Genomic DNA, 14904 nt, shown 5'->3' with positions numbered 1-14904 from the left:
TGTGATACTCCCCCAAACAAATCCTTCTCCTCTTAATTTCTTCTGTAGATAGCCCAACTTCCTCATCCTTCACATCCAAGAGATTAATCATTGCAAGTAACTCCTTAGAATGATGTTGAAGGTTGCCAAAGCTTTGGGAATTCCACTTTTTAAGCCCCCTTTTAAGTAACTTTAGCTTCTCTTTAAGCACATAACCACTCTTCTTTGGATATCAAAAGAGTTCCACAATTTCTCCACTTTTTCCTTAAAACCATTTCCATAAACCAACAATTGAAGACCTTGAATAATTTAGGTCCCCAATCGATATAATTATTTTTCAATACAATCGGGCAGCGATCAGAACAACTTCTATTCAATACATATTGTGTACTTCCTTGCCACTTTATCATCCATTCCTTAGAGACAAGGAATCTATCAAGCCAACTCTTAGCATGAGAATTTGATCTATACCAAGTATATCTTCTCCTAACAAAAGGTATATCCTCCACCTCCATATCACTTATGAATTTGTTGAATGCTCCATCTCCCTCACCCAGTATTCAAATTAAGTGCATCCCTTCTCTCACCTACCTTCCTCATTGAGTTAAAATCTCCAGCAAGGCACCACATGGCTTCATTCACCTGGGATTCAAGTTCAAAAGTTGATCCCATAACACTTTCTTCTCCTCTAGCCCATAGAGGGCATAAACATTAACGATTACACAAGGACGATTTCCCTCTCTCCAGATACCTTTTATTCCTAGATACTCATCCCCGATAAAAGGATCAATTACCTCCAACACATCTTGACTCCACATACATAGTAATCGTCCAGCTGAATTAACAGCCGGAGATTCCCTCCAATCAATATTTCCATCTCCCCATAAGGATTTAAACACGTTCCCCATCTTTGCTTCCTGGATGCATGCAAATTGAACCTCTTCTTTAACAATGCAATCTTTAATAGCCCTTCTCTTCAATTTGCCCCCCAACCCCCTTATGTTATAGCTTAAGATCTTTATAAAACCTTCTTAGAACACCCCTCCGATGTTGCATGCATAGTTCCTTTCTGGCTTTTATCTTTATTTCCCAGGCGATGAATATTTGCAACGATGACATGCTCCTTGCCAGGATATTCTTTGCCATTTCTCAAATCTTTTTTTTTTCTCCGCTTTATCATCTTTGATCACAAGTATGTCGCTACTCTGGTTCTGCTTTTTACCTCCATCACTCGTCCTTGCACTGTCCCTACTACCCCCTTCCTTTCTTCTTTTTATAGTCATCACACCAATGTTTCTCTTATCTTGGGTTTGTAACGGAGAAGCCTTAGTGTGTCTCTTCTCAATCTTGTTGGCCACGGGTTCAGCACGGCATCTACCAATCTCCTCCCATCGTTCCTTGTTGTCTAAATTGAATAAGAGAAATTCCTTATCATATGGGCTAACATCATTAGTCCCAGTCACCAATACCACTTCATCATCCCCCTTTAGGCTTTGTTTACTATGCAGCAACCCATTTTTCGTTGGCCTATTATTATTCACCACAGTCCTTCTCAAATAACGTACCTTCACCAGCCTTACCACTCATCTTTTCATCACTTGGTGTAATCTTTTTAGCTTTATAGCTGTATCTGGGCTTAGGAACTTGGCCCAAATAGAACTTTTTCCTCTTGAAAAGACAACAATCATTAAATTGTTTTTTCCTAGCATTTCTCGAGAGTCCTTTGTGTTTCTTCTTTCTGTGACCAGCAAACACCTCAATAGTAAGCTCTACATAGTCCATTCATTCTCCCAATATGTGAACAGACTTTTCGGAATATGCCTAAGGTGGCATGTTCTCTTTGTCGTCCTTCTCTCCTCTCCTCCGGAGCACACTTTATCTTCCTTTACTCCTTTGATACAAAACGTTGTGCCTTGATTTTCTTTTCCAAGTATTAAGGAGTTTTGAGCAGCTTCTGTACGTTCGCCCCCCCTACTATTTTCCTTTCTAACTTTAGGCCCATCACTATTGGACATTTGACGTTGAGAACTTTCTCTTTCCGCTTTTTCGAAATTTGAGAGCAGCTTTTTAAGAGTCCCAACGTTGTCGTCACACACATCCAGTGCCCTAACATTTTGATACACTTGATCTTCCATCAGCATTACAACCCATGATGGATGATTCCTGGTCAGAATCATCCCTTTTCTCAGCTGGGTATACTGAATGAGTATTTTCCCAAAACAAGTTTTCTTCTAGCATCTTAACTATTATCGACCTTATTTATCATCTTCAGAGACGTCGTTCTAACCAAAACACGAGCAAAGTCCATCCTGGACAGAGCCTTAGTTTCTTCTTGTATTAGAACAAGTTCTCTGACTTCCGCAATGATCTCTAAGAAACACTCCTTACTCCAGACATTTAAAGGCACCCTTCCAATTCTGATCCACACCAGTTTGTTGTTGAAACACAGATCTAGTGTCCACTCAACCACCTGTTCAAACAGTTGTTTTTTCTAGCCATATTGGGTTTTTGACATCCCTGAATCTTACAAAACCGAACCTATGGCCACTTTTACTCCTCCTATGTGAAATAAAAACAGCCCAGACCTTCCCCCATTTAACAAAAATCTTCCACAAGTCCACCACTTGGAATGTCTCTGGGAAGTGAGTAAATCACCCTTCTCACCACTGTGGTCCCTCCAGCTTGGGCCTACCCCCTAGTGTTTCCCTCCTTTCTCGCATTGGCCTTACGATGAGACCAATCCAAATGCTCGAATACTATGTTTCCCTTCCCTTGGAACTGGAAGGATAGTTGGTTTATATGGACTTATCTATTTTTATTGTTGTTGCATTAGTATTATATTTATCATATTCAACATGTTTAGTTAAATGATTTTCTAGCAATTCCAATTATTTTATTGAATTTCTATTCTAATAAAGCTATAAAGACGAATTCAACACATTTTAAGTCCAACTTGAAACAGATGATCTATTATTCTTCCCATTCCATGGATATAATTTAGGTCAACCTAATTGTGCCTGAGTGCACAAGCTTATTAAACATAAACTCACGATTTCAATAAAATTAGCATGGTTTAATAGTTTCTAAAAGTTAAAAAATGACGGTATTTTATGTTTATAAGAAATTTTCAAATCCTTTCTTAAAAAACAAAAAAAAAAAAAAGAATTTTTCAAATCCATTTGATCCAAAATGCACATGCATACATCTCCCTCTGGCCGGATGCCAGATTAAAAAACTAGCAGTTTCATCAATTGATGTCATGACTTGGAAATCCTCTGAAATTAAAAGCTAATTTAAAGTCCTTCAACTTTGAGGAAAAGTTAATATTTAAAAATAATTTCATATCAATTTATCACTAAAATCGTACATCCCATAGATAACCCAACTAGTATAATTAAGGCTTAAATATGAACTTAGTCTTTGTAATTTATTTTTTTCTTTTAGTACTTATATTTTTTTTAAAAAAAAATTGAACCGCCTTACAATATTTGTAAACTTTCCAAATTTCGTCCCTATCGTTTACTATAGTTAAAAAAGGTGACATTTCTAACGGGGTGACGTGCGTCGATGCCACAATGGACATCTCTGAAGGAAAGTTTTTGAACTTTCGAGCAATGTCCTTACTAAAGGACCAGATATAAAAGAGTAGATTGATTCCTAACATATTGGAAAAATCTTTCTTTATGTAATGCCATTCCATTTGTCATGAATTTATCAATTATTTTAAAATAATTATAATTTTTGGGGAAAAAACAAAGACTCCCCCCATTTTGTTATAAAAATGAAATAGAATTTAAAATTAGAACACAAACATAAAAGGGGTCGAATTACATTAAGGTTTCATTATATTTGGCTTGTCTTTTCTCCTTCTCCCTTTACTGAAGTGTCTCATGGATGTGGGGCCTTGGTGCACGATCTTTGTCATTCGTGTATGTTTGTGGATGCGTGAAGGTAGTCGTGTGTGGTTGTTTGTGGGAGCGGGTGTGCATGGTTTTCATGGAGCGTGTGTAAATATATGCATCTTTGTGCCTTTGTGTGGGAGGTTAAGTGAAACTCTAATCAACACTTCTTTCATATTATTTTTAAAAATTTAATTATTTCTTTTTATAAGATTATTTTTTAATTTTTAGATGTATTAATTTTTCTTCTTCTTATATATTCTTATTTAATTATTCTTTTTCAAACATTAATAAAAAATAAGTAAGTAAATAGAGAGAAAAAATAATTTTATAATCATAGTACAAATAATTAATAAATTTAATATAATAATTACTTTTCTAAAAATGTGTGAATTAGTTGAAAAAAAATTTATAATTAAGAAAGAGAGAATGATTACCTGAAAATCTGATTTGGTGATTGATTTTACGCGTCCACGTTATGGGTTTTATTTAAAATGTTGTTCATGGAGGTGTAACATGTTTTTTCCATTCTATTCTGTTAAGTTATGGCTTAAATGTTAACCATTACCTTTATGGGCTAATATCAGATTTTTTTTGTTATTAGGTTTGTTTTGAGAGCAGTTATTTTGACACATACCATTTTTAATGAAATAATTTTCTATTTGCACGTGTTGCCGACTTCATGTATGAATTAGATGTTGTACTATGAACATATTGTATAATAATCACAATCATTTTTCCTATCCAAATCAATTGGGCTTTCTGTATTTTTTTTATCACGCTTTTGTGTATTTTTTTTATAACTAATGTGTTATTTTCTTTTGTTATTTACTTTTGCATATAATGAGTTTCTGTATGCATTTTCACCTTGGGGTGAATTTCTGAAAGAACCCACCTTTCTGTATATATAAGGGAGGGACCAACTCCGACTTGTTGAAGTTGAACTCTATCAAATAGAATATTTTTTAAATCCTTTTATAAAATATTTTTTAAAAATCTTCCTAGCTACTTATCATTAAATAAAGAAAAAATTATATACATTTTATATTTTCAAGACATTGAATATATTTACTTCCCAGCAACTCAAGGATTTGAGAGACTTAAAGTAAATTTAAGAATGAGGTCTTTTATTTACTCATAAAATAATTTATTAAAATTATCATTGTTTTATTTAAAATTAATTTTTTGGACTTTTTGTGATGCAAAATTATCGATTAAATTGTCATAATTAATTTTATTTAACATTTCTTTTTTTAATAGACAATAACGTCAATCCGTTCAATTTTTGTTGAGACATTGTTGATCGTAAGTAAGTTTTTATTATTTTAGCTTTGAAAAACTCCTTTAAGATGAATCAATTGATACTAGTATTGTTAACATTATTCTTTAAGCTATATACGCATTTGGAAAAGAATTTATTCTTTTTTATATAATTAAGAATGTCAATTGGTTTATTATTTTTCAATCCTATAATTTCCTTTAAGATATTTATTTTTGAAAATAAATCTAATCCATCAATATCAAACAAATTATCATGTTTCAAAGATTTTTCAAGATTTAGACATTTCTAAAGTACACAATGTAGTAACTTTAATTTTTTAACACTAAATAAAAAACCAAAAATATCTTCATATATTTTAAAATTTTCAAATCTACATTGAAGTGTGGTAATTGCTTTATCTACGGTGTACAAAAAGTAATCAATTCTAAATGATTATTGAAGAGATTTTACAATTTCATCCTCAACATTTTCATCAAATTATTTCTTTCTACGACTAATACGTTTTTCACGAACCTTAGGCTCTATATCCATTTCAAAAGCAATTTCCTTGGTAGAAATCAATGCATTTTCAAATCCATTTTCCCTATACTTTTCAAAAAATGAAAGAAGACCTTTTAATTGTTCAATAGCTTCATCAATGCACATATCTTTTGATTGTAAATTCTTACGAACTAAGTTAACTGCAAATAAAATGTCATACCAAATAGTCATGCCTAACAAAAATTCAAAATTTTCAAGTTCATAATTTTCTAAACAATTAGCTTCACTTTTTATTTTAGGATCATCACTAGCTTTAGATAATTGAAATAAAGCATCTCTTATTTGTAAAATTTGAAATCTTACAGCTTTCACACTTTTAATACGGCTTTCTCAACGTGTTTGTGACAATGATTTAAAAGTTAAGCTATGTATATGGTTTTGTAAAATTTTCCACCTTTTTGTAGAAGAAGAAAATAAAGTGTTCACACGTTGTAACACACCAAAGAAAGGTGTAGCTTTAGGAAAAAAGTTAGCCATATCACAAAGTACTAAGTTTAAACTATGACAACCACAAGGAGTATAAAATGATCTAGGATTAATATCAAGGAATCTTTGCTGCACACCCTGAAGTTTTCTTTTCATATTAGATCCATTATCATATCCTTGTCCCCTAAGATCATTAATATCAAGTCCAACAATTTTTAATTCATCTATAATAGCATCAAAAAGACCTTTTCCACTTGTATCATCTACTTTTAAAAATTCTAAAAAATACTCATTAACTTGGATTGGAGTTGATGAAATATCCACACACCTTAATACAAAAGGCATTTGCTCTTGATAACTTATATTTGGAGTACACTCAAGTATGATTGCATAATATTTCGCATCCTTAATTTTTTTTTATTTCGCCTGCTAACAGATTTATCAACTCATTTTGTATATTATGCCCAAGGTAATGGTTGTGAATTTTATCGTCTTTAATTCGACGAATACGTTCTTGCATGATTGGATCAAATTCTACAATCATTTCAATTAGACTAAAAAATTTCCATTAGCTTTTTGGTAGATTTTTTCATTTTTTTCACGGAAGGCTAAGTTATTTTTACCAAGGGTTTTAACAGCTGCAACAATTGTTAACAACACATTTCTCCCATGTTTTCTATCTCTATTTATTTGTTCTTGAACATCTTTGTCTATTGTTTTATTTTTTTCCAATCTCATTTCCAAATCAATCCATGCATTCATGTTAGTAATCTCATTCGTTATTTCATGACTCTTCAACTTAGCTCTAAGATTTCTCCAATCTTTACTACCTTCGTTAGCTAGTTTACTTGTACAAGAAACAACATTAAACAATTTGCAACAAAAACAAAAGACTCTATCCAAATCTCTAGAATAAATTAGCCATTTTCTTTTATGTTTCTCTCCATTAGGCAATTTTTGAATGTAATTCGATGAAGAAAAGTGCCTAGAATATTTATCCTTTGGGAAATCCATATCAGTAACTTTAATAAGATCTTTTTCTACTAATAAATCTTTCAAAGTTGTATCAATATTCTTCCATTGGCTTGGATCATATATATTTTCAAAAGTAGAATCATCTAGTCTCCCAATCTTCTCCTCATTATCATGAGTTTGAGAATCACAATTATAATTATCCTCATCACTAACTACTTCTCTATTGTTGCTTTAACATATATCTAAATTGTTATCTTGTTCATTCAAAGAGCACCCACCTATATTTTCTAATTCATGTTTCTCATCTATTTTTATAAATTTATCCATAGCTCCTTTTTGCGATGCAATTAAAGCCTTGACTCTTCTCTTTTTCTGAAGTTTTGAATAGCCTGATTCATATTTTCTAGTTGACATACTTATTATATATATTTTTGTATGAAATTAAAAATTATAATATATAAAACACTACACAAATGAGTATATAAAATAAGAATGAGCTAAAACAATAAAACCTGATTCTGGTTGTCAAGAAAATGAACTTGATCGTAGTATCTTGAAGTCTCAAGTCTCTTTCTCTTCTTTGGTAAATGCTTAAACTTAATTTCCAAATTTCAACCTTTTTGTTAAACCTGCATAAATTATTTTGAGATTAATCATTATTCATTAATAAAACAATAAAAAATAAACTTATTTTGAGATCAATCTCGCAATTCATCAGGATTTGGGATAGAGGCTTAATAATATATATAAAACTTGTCATTTGTCAATACAATAATGAATGCGACTATTACTGTATGTATAAGATTTTAGATTATTAAATTAACACTTTTCAATAGAAAAAACAATTATAATTTGATAAAGGAACATGTAAGTATGTAACAATTATCAACAAAAGAAAATTTGAGTAAATAAGAGTACAATAAGTTCTATTTTTGACTTTTACCTGATATTGACACACTCAAAAGGAAGAAATGTCAATTGTTTCCTCTACTCTCCAAATAGAGACACATGCACATAAGAGATGAGAATAAAATTAGAGAGCTATTGACTAATGTGTCAAAGTGAAACAATAATCAAGTAAACTAAAGAAGCAGGTGAGAAGACAGAAAAGTATGAGAGACAGTGAGAAAAGAAGACAAAATTAGAATTGAATAGGAAGATAATAAAAAGAATAGAAATAAAAGAAATTTTTTTAGATTTCTTTAGCTATTAACTATTAAATCTCTTTTTCTAAACAAAACTATGATATTGGTGAATAGTTGTTACTCATTAATTGTTATTTACGGTACTAATAAAAAGATTAACAGTTACTTATAATATTTTAATTAAAATTTATTTTTAAATATATTTTTACAATAAATTTGTTTTGAGGTATATTAATACTAAAAAAAAAATTTGGAGTCTTTTTTTTTGGAAGCCTAAATCCCTTACTTGCACTGCCTAGGCCTTAAGCTGGCCTGATAATATTCACTTTATATAATGCTAAAATTAAAAAAGATATATAAAACAAGAAGATACAATATACAACATTACTATGAGAACAAATTAATGTCTTATATGATTATATCCAATAATTAGGCTTATCAAGTAATAGTAACTCCTAACTGTCACGATTCTAAGTACGTATGCATATTATTCATACTATGAATGTTCACTGGTGACGAGACCTGGTTTGGATAGATTGTTTGATGAAACATGGAAACAAGTAAATATGAAACGAGGCATGGCAGGTGATGTATTTAAAGGGAATGAAGAATACTTCAATGTTCCAACCTCCACCTTGGCACCAAAGACCCACAACACCTTGAGGTTGGTGGAACGAGTTAATTCATCTTTCCTTTTAGAATCTTCTCAAGTTACTTTTCATAAAGTTGCAGGTATATAAAAGGAACCACCATGAATATTTTTCCCTTACTCCATCTCATATGCATTTAATCAATGTCTATTTTAACGAATTACACCTATGTTTTTCAACAGTTACCCCTGCCACTATTTTTCCACGTGCAATGTGGTCCCGCCAAAGGAAAAAAGAAAAAAGAGAGAGAGAAGTTTCATGTGCAATTTTGTTTTCCCAAAAATTAAGATCATGAAATGTATTCTTAGATGCGGATTATATTTTAATGTTGGCTTAACCTTGATCTTAAGGTATTTCTAATAAAATTTGAACCCATATAGTACATATGTAAAGATTCCCTAATCACAGCTTATGATTTTTCATGTTGTCAAAAAAGCTTATGATTTTTCATCTCGCGTCTAAAACAACAATTAATACGTGTTTGGCCCAAAAAAAAAATTAATACGTGGTTATATATTACAAATGTTTATATACTACTTGATTTAATTTGGTTCAATATATTTGATTTTACGACTTATTAAAAAAAAGAAATCCTCAATTATCTTTTTTTTTTATCTTAACCCTTCGGTTGATCAAGACAAAAGAAATCATGATTAATTTAAAATTTAACTTATATAAATAAAGTCTAACACAGAATTATTTTTATTAAAATTTTAACTAAAATAATATATGAATAATTCAATCTTAATAATTCAACTTTAACTTTATCATATTAATTACTTATTTATAATCACTTGCTTAAATATAATGTCTTTACAATGGATAGAAGGATGGAAACGATAACAATAGCAAGCTCATAAAAAAATTAGAAACTAACCCGTAAGGCATGTGTTGTCGCTCTAAAATTAAATACGAGATTATGAAATGTGATCATTTTTTTATGTGTTGCGTAAACAGAGGACATGATCCTAAAGCTATGGAAGCATTGATGAAACAAAATCAAACTATAATTAAATATGTCAGAAAAATGGGTACTCCTATACTCTCTTGTTTGTTTTTATTTTCAATAAAATTCTAATCGTGACACTTACGCACAACATGATTAGTCTCAAGGTTTCTCTAGTTCTTGACCAATTAAGAAAAAAAGGTTTTCTCTTGTTAATAGAAAACTTGGGTCAGACAAAAAAAAAAAAAAAAACAAATAAACAAAGACTTAATAGTAAAGGATCAAGATGCGATCTCCAAGACCAAGAGAACCATGGTCAAGCAAACTTCCATGGATTCAAGTCAATCGAACTTATTTTTCACCTAATTATATACATAACTATTTTATTTTAAATCGAAAAATATCCATATTAATTGATTAAATCTCGTGACAAACACAAAACGATAGGTTATTACACCTTCTTCCATGAAAGGCTCACCCCCAAGAGAAACCATATATTACATATATATATAACCAAGTTTATGGTGCAAGGCGACTACACGTCGAAGATGTTGGTGAATCTCCACGTTATATGCATAACTGTTTTTTTATTAACTGTTGTAACTTGTAAATAGAAAAACTCCAACATGTGTAATGTGAAAATTGACTGAAATTTGAAGATTGTCATTTTTTATTTTATTTTAATCTTCTGATTTATTAGTGGAAAAAGATTTTGATTAATCTATAATTCTGTAAGTAAAATTTGAGTAAAAATTAACTTCAGCACATTAATACAGTCCAAATTATTTAATTGTTGTGGTTTAAAACTATATAATATTCTTTTTGGAAAAATATATTTTTAATTAGTTTTTACTTTTGATCAAATGCATTGAGCTCTCTGCATTTTTCTATTGATGAATTCAGTATTCAAACTTTAAAAAACATGAAATTTGGTCCTTACTCTAAATTTAATGACCAAATTTGTCTAAGTTTGATGGAAAATATAAAAGCTAAAAATATAATTTATTTTATGAGCTCGTGACACTGAAATGAAAAACAAAAATGGTGACATTAATTTCACGTAGAATAACTATTTCATAATATAAAACTAAAGTTGACTTTATCCAAGTAATCATATCATAATCACTCCTAAAAAAAAATTAAATACAGAGCAGAAGAGAGAAAAAAAAAAAAGGACAAAGACAATGCACTTGCGAACAAGGTGCTTGATGCAGCTAGCAGAGCAAAAACCTGATCACTTTCTTCTTCTACACATCAACATTGCAACTCTGCAAGAGGCGAAACTTCACCGGCGAAGCCACGAGTCCTCCGGCGGCAATGCTCCGATCTCCGGCGAAGCTAATATACGCGGGACAGTTCACATAGATATGGTACCTCCCAGAGACCCAAGACCCGACCTTCCACTTGACCCTCCCGTTGACCTTAACGTTGACCAAAACGGCGCCGGCAGCGCTCTGGTCCTGCTGCAGTGAGCTGAGCACAAACGGCGAGACGGGGACGACGTTACCGAATAGAAACGGCGACCAGACGGCGAAGTCGCGGTGGCCCTGGTAGGTGTCGGGGAGCGCGGTGGCGAGGGAGATCTGCTGGCTCCGGTAGGAGGCGTAGACGTGGAGCGCGTGGTAGTAGACGCCGACGCGCGCGTTGGGGTTGTGGGAGGAGAGGGTGACCTGCATGGTGAGGGTGAGGGTGTTGGGTGTGGGAGTGGAGAGGTTGAAGGCGTAGAGGGTGGCATCTTGGAGAGTGAAGCGGGGCTTTGTGGGGCGGAGGATGACCCAGATGAGGAAGATGGTGAGGAGGATGAGGAGGACGAAGGCGGAGGTGGCGCCGAGGATGAGGCGGAGGAGGTTGCGGCGTTGGGAGGAGTGGTGGCCGCACTCTTTGACGGACATGGTGGTGGTTGGAGGAATAGCTGAGAGAATGGGGGTTGGGTGTGTATATATTAATGCTTAAGGGCGAAATGGCGAATAATAATGGAAATGTACGCGCTACTTATGTTGTACAATGTACAACAGAGCACCACATGCAATTCTGGTGGAGTTGATTAGCCATAATGCATCTTTGAAAATTCGGCGCAAGATTACTTTTAAAAGACAAAAGTCATTCCGTCAAATATCAAATTTCTTCTTGTTATTTTTATTCGATGCACATTATAATAATTTTAACTGTAAATTAAACATACACACAGAATAAGATTATGAATGACAATTCTTTTTTAAAAAAATTTAACGCACATATATATTTAAACAAGGTCATTTTGATAAGAAATTTTTTTATGACGTATGTCGGAGTTATTCTTTATCATTAGGGTTTTTAGGATAACACTAAATAGGGTTTTTTCGGTCCATATCGAATAATGTTATTTTTTACCGATGTTTGATATGATTTTTTGGTCAACATAATTAGAATTTTTTAGTTAATATTGACTAGAGTTTTTGACTGACATTGGTTTGGTTACATTTTTATGTTGACATCAACCGGACGTATTTTTAGTCCATATTGATTTGTTTTTTTTGCCTATGTTAGCTAGCAAGGGAATTTTTTTATTTTCAAAATTAGATAGAGTTTATTTTCTATAAAATTTAATATTAAAATTTCATCTATTTAAAATATAAAAAATGAAATTTTGCATATAAAGAAAATTAAATTATCCTATCCAAAAAAAATTTAAAATTTAAGAAATTTAAATTAATTTATCAAAAAATTATTTTAAAATAATAAAAATTTAAATAAAAAAAATTTAAATTTCAGTCATTTCAAATTTTCTGATTGATATTTTTTAGTAGATATTTTTTTCAATATATGAATTTGGAATCGAATTTCAGATAATTGTACGTATAATAGGCCATAGAATGTGTTAAAAAATGATAAATATTAATAAAATATATAGAGTGGATAAGTATTATCTAATAATTACATTTTTATACAATAATTTCTTACTACTTCTGAGTAAGTAGAACTTGTATATCCATGCACGTCTTAAATGGTAAAGTCTATCACATAATTAACTGATGCAATGTTAAAATGAAAATCAAGATAGATGATAAGAAACATAAGATGAAAATAAAAAGAATGAAAAGTAGATGTGAGAGTATAACTATTCTTTCTTTTATGATCATTTTAAAGAGAGTTATGTTATACGTCGTGCAAAAAGTATGAAGAAATTTATCAAATAAAACTGTAACACGTGTGATTGTGCATAGGTGAAGGTAAATTTTGTATCCTTTATCATTCTATTGTAAAAATAAGAATAAAAAACATAAATATGAAATAATTAAATTAGGTGATTATTGATTTGATAGAGATAAAAAGAAAAATAATGAAAAGGTGTTATAAAAAATATTACTTGTATAACTCTTTGAAGATAGTTTGTAGTTTTCAGTAGAAAGTTTGCATTATATTCCAGCAATATAGGTGAAGAAAGAAGAAGAAAAAAAAAAGGATTTTAAGAAAAAAAACTTCTATTAATCAACGGATGCGTAATTTTTAAAGTTGTTTTTTTCTATAAAAAAAATAAAATAAACAACTGACATCATAATGTCTCTTGCCTTTTTAAAGTTATAATACACTATTAAGGAAATCTAATTTAAATAATTAAAAAAATACATGAGTTATTATAAATTTTTTATATTTTTATAAATAAAAAATATTATAATGCTTCAGATTAAACATTGAATGCTGTTAAATGAATCATTTTGTTTTAATAATATTTGATAATTTTGTTACTATTTTACATCATGCTTTCTAAGACATAAACTAATCGCTACGACAATTATTAATGTAGGTATTGCCTATGCTAGAAGCCTCAAGATTCGCAAAAACTGTGATTCAATTGTTATGATCGAAGTTGATATAACTAAAGAGTTGCATAGTCATTTGCTGTTGGAACATTTATGAGTAAATAGTTGTCAGTGGATCGACCATGTCTGTGGCATATGATTTAAGCCAGTTAGATGGCTTCATTAATTATTATACCATATGTTGATCTTCATTAATACTACAAGTACTATAGTTAGAAATTTCGAGAACAGTGAAGTGGCCTAGCTATACTTTGGAAAAGACGGGTCTTGCTGGCTTGATACCAACTATTCAGTCGGTGGATCTAATTTGCAATTGTAATTTGTAAGAAGCCAATTTTTTTGTTCTAAACTAATTGCAATGTAATATAAGGAAATTCAGGCTTGCTTTGATAATAGTTAGTAGTTATGAAGCAACTGACAGGGATACTGGACACGATATACACACATACCTATAAACACTTATCAAATACATTAAATTCAACCTAAATACGAATGTCAATATCGTGTTGATGTCGTGTCAGATACGAGAAACCACAAGAAATTGGGGTGTTCATGTTTCATTTAGTACTACTTTCATATATTTTTTTCAACAGTTTTTTTTTTATCTTCATGATATTATTTAATCTTTACTTTATATTCGACTAGACTGCAATTATACAAATTAAATGCGGACTATATCATCATTCGTTCATATTGGAAACCGAAATTTAAACATTTCAGAAAATGGCCGAATTTTCCATGACTGCATGCAGGATATTATTTTTGTTTAGTTACTCAGTTTGGGTGTTTCTTCTCTAGTCACCTCCTTCAAATTAAAACTTGATTTATTGTGGTTTTGAAAATGGACCTAGTGCTGAATATATGGCATATGTTCATAGGAGACTGAGTTATTCTGCCAGCTGGTCTCCCCTACTTTTAGAAAATATTTGATCAACACCTAATATCCTATTTAATATTTACAGAAAAAAATATAAATATGATAAAATTCATATAAATGATTAAAAATAAAAAGAATTGAAAAATGTTATTGGAATACGTGTTTAAGGTAAATGATAATGTATCATTGCTCCTACTTTTTCTGAGTTAACATACTTTATATCATCTAGTTTCATTATAGAAGAACACATCAAGCCTAAGAAATTTTTGCATTATTAAAAGATAAATAAATAATTAGTTAAAGAAAATATTATCAGAGGCCTCAAGCTAATTAGCTTAGCCTAATGCATGTATTAATTCTAATTTTACAGCATAAACTCGGTATG

At 31.0% G+C, this 14904-nt stretch overlaps 1 protein-coding gene across 1 annotated transcript; it reads right to left on the bottom strand.

Moving 5' to 3' along the window:
* Positions 1-10866: 10866 nt before the first annotated feature.
* LOC114375028 (NDR1/HIN1-like protein 1) lies at positions 10867-11883 on the bottom strand. The gene has a single exon (XM_028332767.1). The coding sequence runs from the start codon at positions 11732-11734 to the stop codon at positions 11090-11092; it is 645 nt and encodes a 214-aa protein (XP_028188568.1). The 5' UTR covers positions 11735-11883; the 3' UTR covers positions 10867-11089.
* Between the last annotated feature and the right edge of the window lie 3021 nt (positions 11884-14904).

The sequence above is a fragment of the Glycine soja genome, chromosome 11 (genome assembly GCF_004193775.1).
Source record: "Glycine soja cultivar W05 chromosome 11, ASM419377v2, whole genome shotgun sequence".
In the NCBI taxonomy this organism is placed as follows: Eukaryota; Viridiplantae; Streptophyta; class Magnoliopsida; order Fabales; family Fabaceae; genus Glycine; species Glycine soja.
The sequence above is the reverse complement of the archived record's forward strand: the minus strand, read 5'-3'. Positions and strand labels throughout refer to the sequence as shown.